The sequence below is a fragment of the Erpetoichthys calabaricus genome, chromosome 4, assembly GCF_900747795.2.
Source record: "Erpetoichthys calabaricus chromosome 4, fErpCal1.3, whole genome shotgun sequence".
Lineage (NCBI taxonomy): Eukaryota > Metazoa > Chordata > Cladistia > Polypteriformes > Polypteridae > Erpetoichthys > Erpetoichthys calabaricus.
This window is the reverse complement of record NC_041397.2, coordinates 194187385-194195411: the sequence shown is the minus strand read 5'-3', so window position 1 is coordinate 194195411 and position 8027 is coordinate 194187385. Positions and strand designations below refer to the sequence as shown.

The 8027-nt window shown below is 38.4% G+C and overlaps 1 protein-coding gene across 1 annotated transcript in view; it reads left to right on the top strand.

Moving 5' to 3' along the window:
* Positions 1-463: 463 nt before the first annotated feature.
* uvrag (UV radiation resistance associated gene) overlaps positions 464-8027 on the top strand; it is a 339167-nt gene continuing 331603 nt past the window's right edge. Inside the window, exon 1 of the mRNA XM_028800118.2 lies at positions 464-836. Within this exon, the coding sequence (XP_028655951.1) occupies positions 726-836 (111 nt within the window). The 5' untranslated portion in view covers positions 464-725. The remainder of the gene's footprint in view (positions 837-8027) is intronic.

Genomic DNA, 8027 nt, shown 5'->3' with positions numbered 1-8027 from the left:
ATGCATAATTATTCAGAAAGCCAGAGCCATGAATTAACTTAGCACGTTCATCATTAACTTGCTCTAGCAAAGAGTAGTATCTGGGGAAATCCTAAATATGAAACGGGAATTTCTTATTCTGTGGCAAAAATGAACTCGAACTGCCAATAAAATGCCATTCGAGGTCAATGGACTAAAATGATTATTTGTTTTACCAGAAATGCACATGCCAATACTTTAGAAAGCCTGCCACGTTAGTTTTGCAACTCCGCGAAATCAGGCCAAAATGTCTCTTTCTAGTAGACCTCTCATTCTATTAAAAATTCGGATACCTACCGATTCCGTTATTCGCTAATAACGCCAAGTCTTTCGTTTGATTGACGTTTACATCACCAATCACAATTACACATTTTATTCCCGCCTGCCCACTTTGATTGAGCTTGCGTAGTCCAATCAACATTCGCTACAGGTTGCGACAGCGCGGTTTAATGGTCAGGGGGTGGTAGATGATGGCTTCCTGAGTGAATCTCGCTTGTGTTTATTTCGTAGCAGTACCGACAGATTGGTGGTTTCCGTTAATGACAGGAATATAGATTTTGGATTATTTTAAGCCCACTCTCCTCCTCCTCTTCGCTATCCTTGATTTATTTTTACGGGCCTATTTTTGCCTAACCAGTCTCTTCTGCAGTAGCGGTAATGCGTTGTTGCTTTGAATGAGGCGGAAGTCCCGAGTCCCGTGAAGGAGGATGAACTCCATCACCGGCCGGGAGATCGGTGTTCCTGCAGCCGCTGTCAGTGTCACCAATCCCGGAGCTTCAGCCACACGGGCCCTGCACGTCGAACTCACCTCTCAGCAGGTCAGTCCTACGAAACTGCGTGAACTCCTACTTATGGTGAACCTCTGATCTGAATCTGCGATTCCTAAACTGCAGACTGTTTGTCTCGAGTAGATAGGGATTTAGGAGACGGTGGCCTTGGAGACTTTACACCATATGTGCCTGGCATTTTTAGATTTACTTTTTCATTAGAGAATACACTGTTGCCGCGTCTGATCGCCTGGAAAGTTGATCAGTACTTCTCCTCTTCACCTTACCAGTGCAAGTGTGGACATTGCTCACCTGTGGCATTCAAGAAGTATACCACCTGATCTCTGAAACCTTCAGTGTTGAAATGTGTTAAATTGTAGTGCATTTGAAAGACTGCTATCGGTTATTTTTTTCTTCGCTATGGTTGTTAGTAACCATTAAAATACACATATAGCCCATCTAGGTTTGGCTCCTCTCTTAACGCCTCATCCTGCCTTGGTAAGCGCCGGAACCCATTAATAAGCTGCTATGATATAACTTAAACTAGAACTGCATAGATTTGATTGTTTCAGTGAAAGATGGATAAAAACCCTACTAGCAGCATATTTCGTAAGTTTCTTAATACTGAGATTGTTTGACAGCTGCAACTGCAACAGTGTAAGACTGGTTGGGAAAGGAGGGTGCAACATATTTTAGACAATGCTCACAATTTTTTATTTACTCAGATCAGTAATTCTTTAGCAGTGCACACCAGCTATTGTAGTTTTTCATTTAACAAATTTTGATCAGAATATGTATTTGAAGAGCATATTTATTACATAATACCTCATTCATTTTGCATTGTACGTTGTTTGATTTAAGTTAATCTAATGCGAAGAACAGTTTCTGTTGCAGTAACTCAATTGCTAGCATTCGTTTCCAGGGGTGTTTCATGTCGCATATTAACCATACTGAATCTGACACAACAATTTGAAAGTATTTTACATTGCACCTTATTAGAAAAAGTTATTAAGACATCTTTTAAAAACATAAAGTGTTAAGAAACTTTAAAGTGGCCACATGCTAATTAAAACTTGAATAATGTATTTTCATATTTCAAAACTCTGACTGCTATAATTAAGCATAAGTAAAATAAGATATTCAACAAAGAGCAAAAATTTAAACTACGCAGAAGTTTAATTTCATTTACTTTAAACCCAGTCTTGAATTTTGTTTTTGGCAATGGCTCCATTTTCTTTCTGATTTGTGATATTTATATTAATACTGTTAGGATGTCTTTCCTGCAATTTCACATTGAACCATGCAAGTTATGAAAGTGGACAGACAGATGTTGGATTATCTTTAACACTGTGATGGCGCTGCTGTTTTTTCTTCTCTTTTCGGTAATTCTAGATTTAAAGGTTATACTTGTAGGCTAGAGAGGATAGCTGGTGTTTAGGGTTTTGAAGCAGAAAACAAATGCAAAAGCTCGACTATAAGCTAAAATGGCAAAGTTCAAAGCGGAAATCTCACTTCACCAACCAGCTCTCTATTAATGCAGTTTAAAAATAATACATTGCCAAGAGTGTGCACACATTTTTCATATGTTGGAAGGGCAAAGTTTAAAAATGTTTTCTCTTGTTAATACTGAAAGAAATCATTACAAAGCTTTACAATGCCAGTATGTTACTATTTACAATGAGGGTATAGAGTACAGACGCATTATAACATAAAAGAGCCTTATTTTTATAGCTATTCTGTAGGATTTGCACACAAATAAGAGCACATCTTGTTGCCCAATCCAGGTTTCTTTGTATGAGAGACCTGTTAAATAGTATTTAGTGGACTTTTAAGGTATGTAATCCAGTTGTCAGTCTTGTTTGTCCTTCTGTAACAAATACACATTTAAAGTCTTGTGTAAAAATGAGTTCAGTATCTAAGGTTAAGTAACCTGTTCACAGCAGAGATTGTTGCTTTTCTCTAAAGGATATCAACAGAATTTGAATTTGCCCTTGGGGATTAATAAAGTCTATCTATCTATCTATCTATCTATCTATCTATCTATCTATCTATCTATCTATCTATCTATCTATCTATCTATCTATCTATCGCAAAGTACAGTATCTTAGTGTGAATTTTTTTCATATAAAGGAATACTCCACCCAAAAATGATATGGGGTATGTAAAATTTTTAATGTTACAAAGAATGTCTTATTAAAAATGTGGATTGCAGTGATGGCTGAGAGAAGTTTTTAATCTCATGTTTTCATGTAGTACAGAGCCAACAAAGGTTATGCTTTAGTGAAAGCAGTCAGTGACAAACGCTGGACAACAGTATCACAATGTCCATTTAGAAGAAAAAAAAATCTCACATTACTCATGTTGCATATTTGATGTCAATTCATCTAGTTGTATATGGAAAATGAGCAAAATGCATGCATTTTTTGCTAAATTTTTTAAAATTAATTCTTCCAGCAAAATAAATGTAGCCCACAACCCAGACCCATTTGTTGTGAGTTCGTACTTTTGAATTTAAGTCGGGAGTGTTAGCCAGTGCATCAGGGGGAGAGACAGGTCTTTATCGTGCTCTTTGTGAAACATCATGTATACTGTCCTGTCAGCATGTGTTACTAAATTAAGAAATGAGCCTTGTTTAAAAAAACAAGACAAATGATTTTTTTTTCTAAGAATAAGGAGGTAAAGCACAATTGTGCAAGAAATACAGGACTCTGGTCATCCTTGTATAACTCCACATGAATAATGGGATAGTTTTTTAGGGCAGTCCTTTCTTGTAGCATGGAGATGGTGGGACGGTGTTCAGCCACATCTCTGCTGACTGGTGAAAGGGCCCAGAACCACTTCACTTAGTATGTGCTGATTTTTTGACATTTTAACATGAGAACCAGGGTTTCACTGAATTGTGTAATGCAATTGATCAATTTGGAGTTATAGTACAAAGTGTGTGTGTTTTAAGCCAGTTTCCCAGCACTGGTTTGCCTTAGGAAACACATGCAAGTGGACAGTAGGCTTGGCTCTTTCAAAAATCTAAGATTTTAATTAAAAGAAAATGTAGTGTGTTCAATTCAGTTCAGTTCAGATTTATTGTAATGTGTACAAAGTGCAAGGTTTGTCCAACACATATCTCGCAACCACTCATTGATGGTGTGAATATCACTCTGTAGGTTATGTAAAACTCGCGTATCATCACAATGTTTTTCACACAACTTAGAGTAATTATTACACAGCCTGCATTACATGAAGAAAGAAGATGGCACAGAGTTGATGGAGCAAGTTGTGGATGAAGAGCAAAATGCTAGAAGGTGCCAAAGGCAAATTCACAGAGCTGTTCTCATATTTAAAATAGCCGCCTTTATGGCAAGTGTGGTGCCATGCAGTACTATTGATTATACTTCTTTAATACACAATTAATTGTGGAAGCACTGTATGTGGTTAACATTCATCATCCTTGTAAGTTACTGATAAACTGGGCCCTGACACCAGGATGTTTTTGTTCCTTGCTTGAGCCAGAGTTGATCAGTTTTAACCTTGTAAGTTTCTGCCAGGCTGAGAGCTGGCATGAGAGGGTCACAGGTCAAAACTTGAATATAATACCCGCTCAGAGTAAAAATTACAATTCTTCAAAGCGGTATGCTCAAAATGTTTCAACAGACTCATCAGTCCTGACATTGTTTGAAAAATGACACAATAGTTGTTTTTCTTTGCTTGATGCTTACATACATCCTAGGAGGAAGCTGGAACGACTGAGGCAACATGAAATTTGGCCATATGCGAGGTTCAGTATAAGCAAAAAAAAAAAAATCCTATGATATGATTATGCATTTACCATCAACTATTGCATCTGTATACTGACAGCTCTCCTGCTATATTAGACAATTGGCACACTTTTGTACAGAACTGCATTATTAGTTCCAAAGCATGGCATGGCATGGCATAACTGACCAGTATTTCCCAACTCAGGGCTAGCCATACCATTTAGGCAAACAGGCTGTTGCCTGGATAATAAAATTGGGGGGTGGCATTTTTATAAACAGTACAGAGCCCGACTTGTGAAAACTATGCCTCAGTGCAATTGTCTGACTAACATTAACGTGAATATATTGTTTTTATATACTAGCATTTGATGACCTACATGAGTACTTTGCAGGTGGTGTTTTAGATCCCAGCTTCTCAGAGGCTGTTTGCTGAATGTCCTCGTTTCTTTATTTTCTTCTAGTGCACACAGATAGTTTAATTATTGTTTTAGTATAGTTTCCCTTTTAGGAAACTTGTTCTCTATCTTATTTTGCATCCTTACTTTGACATTGGATTTAAGCAGACTTTAAATCCATACATCTGTTTTTTTCATTTCTGCCTTTAATTTACAAGCACAGTGCATTGCTATTACAATTGCTTCTGGTCAGTATACACTTTACAACCATGGAATTTCTTTAACTGCATCTTTAATACTGTATATAATATGCCTGTTTTTATTATGATGATGATGATTATTATTACTATTATTATTACTCTATATTAGTATTAGCATGAATTGTTTCTGAAATTAATGAAAATTTTAGACAAGCCCTATCACACAAGGTAGTTGTAATTTGTGTTGTTTATGTTATACTGTATATGTGATATACACTCATTGGCCACTTTATTAGGTACACCTGTTCAACTGCTTGTTAATGCAAATATGCAATCAGCCAATCACATGGCAGCACCTCAATGCATGTAGACATTGTCAAATCAACCTGCTGAAGTTCAAACTGAACATCAGAATGAGAAAGAAAGGTGATTTAAGTGACTTTGAATATGGCATGGTTCCTGGTGTCAGATGGGCTGGGGTGTTTCAGAAACTGCTGATCTTTTGGGATTTTCATACACAACCATCTCTAGGGTTTACAGAGAATGGTCCGAAAAAAGGAAAAATATCCAGTGAGCAGCAGCTGTAGTAACTCAAACAACCACTTGTTACAATAGATGTATGCAGAAGAGCATCTGTGAATGTGCAACACATCAAACCTTGAAGTAGATGGGCTTCAGCAGCAGGAGACCACACCTGGTGCCACTTCCTTCAGTTATGAACAGACAACTGAGGCTACAATTTGCACGGGCTCACCAAAATTGGACAATAGTAGATTGGAAAAAACATTGCCGGATCTGATGAGTCTCGATTTCTGCTGTGACATTTGCATGTTAGGGTCAGAATTTGGCATCAACATGAAAGCATGGATCCATCCTGCATGTATCAATGGCTCAGTCTGGTGGTGGTGATGTGATGGTTTAGGGGATATTTTTTGGTACATTTGGGGCCCCTTAGTACCAATTGAACATTGTTTAAATGCCACAGCCTACCTGAGTATTCGCAAATGCACCTCTGGTGAGAGTTGCAGCCCTGTTTCCATCCTGTGACTCATGTTAAAATGATGGCAAATTCTTCAGTGTCTGAGTCTTTAATGGCACCCTAAAGGCATGTTAATGGCTGGTTTATACTTGGCGCTTGCATGCTAGATGCAAGTGCCATGTGGCGAAAATGACATTGGACACTGAGGCATGCCTCTTTGCATGGCTGGTACACACCGGGTTTTTGCCACGTTCTGCATACAAAATTTTTTTGTGAAAGATTTCAAAGTGGTGAATTATGAGGAGAGGCTGGTCACTTGGGTGCCAGAACGATGAATGAAGATGTAAAGTGCATCTCTTCATCATTTAGGCCAACCCCTCATCAGAGCATCTACTCGCCTTCCCTTTGCCTCCCTTTACCGCTTTTAGTTAATGGGTTTGACTCTCCTCCTTCTCCTTTTTTTTCCCCCTCTTAAAGTCAGTAATTGCAGACACAACTCTTCATCCATCAGCAGACTCTCACTTCCTCTGCTGTGACTCCACCTACTGACAAGGAGAATCTCAACATTCCAATTGAACGGGCTGAAACAGGTATGAATGAGTTTTGATTGCTGTCAGTGTCAAAGAGGGCAGCCAGAGTCACATCCGGAAAAAGTTTGTGCCAAATGGGAACAGAAAACCACAAGATACATGCAAGTCTGTTTGAAGGGTTGCTACTGCCCAGTACCAACTAAAGGGGCGAATACAACCAACCCTTCAAAGACTAACACATGAGTCAATATAAAGAATTTCAGGAGGCAGGTATCATATTTTTAAATTATGGAAACATTAATCAGCATAAGCCTATACACTGTTGCGTTTCAAGTAGGGATGTGAAGTTTGTTTTTGTCTACATGACAGGTTAAAATGTTTTTTGAAGTCAGTTCAATGTATTAAGACGAGTCTTTTTATATTTTATGTTTTATGTTGATAATTTTTTTTTTTTTAACTTGCGATGAAGTGTACTGCTGTAGTCCATTAGTTCCTTTTATTTTATTAAATTGGATTGTAAAATTATACAGTGGAACCTCAGTTCACGAACGTCTCGGTACACGTACAAATCGGTTTATGACCAAAAAGTTTGCCAAACTTTTGCCTCGGTTCACGACCACACACTCGGTATACGAACAAGCCAGTTTCCCTTTCGGTTTGTACATGTTCAGTCTCTCCCTGTGCATTTCCTGTGCAGCGAGCAAGAGAGCGAGAGCGAGAGAGCGCGACACACACACACACACACACACAGAGGCAGCGAGAGAGAGAGCCGCGCACACACACAGGCAGCATGAGAGAGAGCTGTGCACACACACAGGCAGTGCGAGAGAGAGAGAGACAGACGCACACACATAGGCAGCACGAGAGAGAGACAGATGCACACACACAGGCAGCAGGAGCGAGAGAGAGGGCTGGACTCATAAGGCAGGAAGGCAGTTAAAGAATGCACTGGGCTTGATTTTGTTTTCACTTCTGTTTACAGCGATCGGTTCGTAGCGTGCATTGTTGCAATGTTACTTTTCTTGGTAGTTTATTAAATTATGGATTTTTTCAAATGTTCATTTTTTCCCTGTGCTTAAAATTCATTAAAAAAAAAAAAGTGTTTTTAGCCAGTGGTTGGTAGCGCTATAGCGCGAAGTATTGCAGTGTTAGTTTTCTCTGTTGTTCAAGGTTTTCTCAGTGTTATTCAGTGTTTTTACATTTAGTTTACTATTACGCTGTGCATTCTATGGTTTAATTAACTATATTTGTGCTTAAAAAACTAAAAAAAAATCTATATATTTACATACAGTTCGTATGGTCTGGAACGGATTAATTGTATTTACATACAGTCCTATGGGGGAAATTGCTTCGGTTCACGACCAAATTGGTTTACGACCAGAGTGT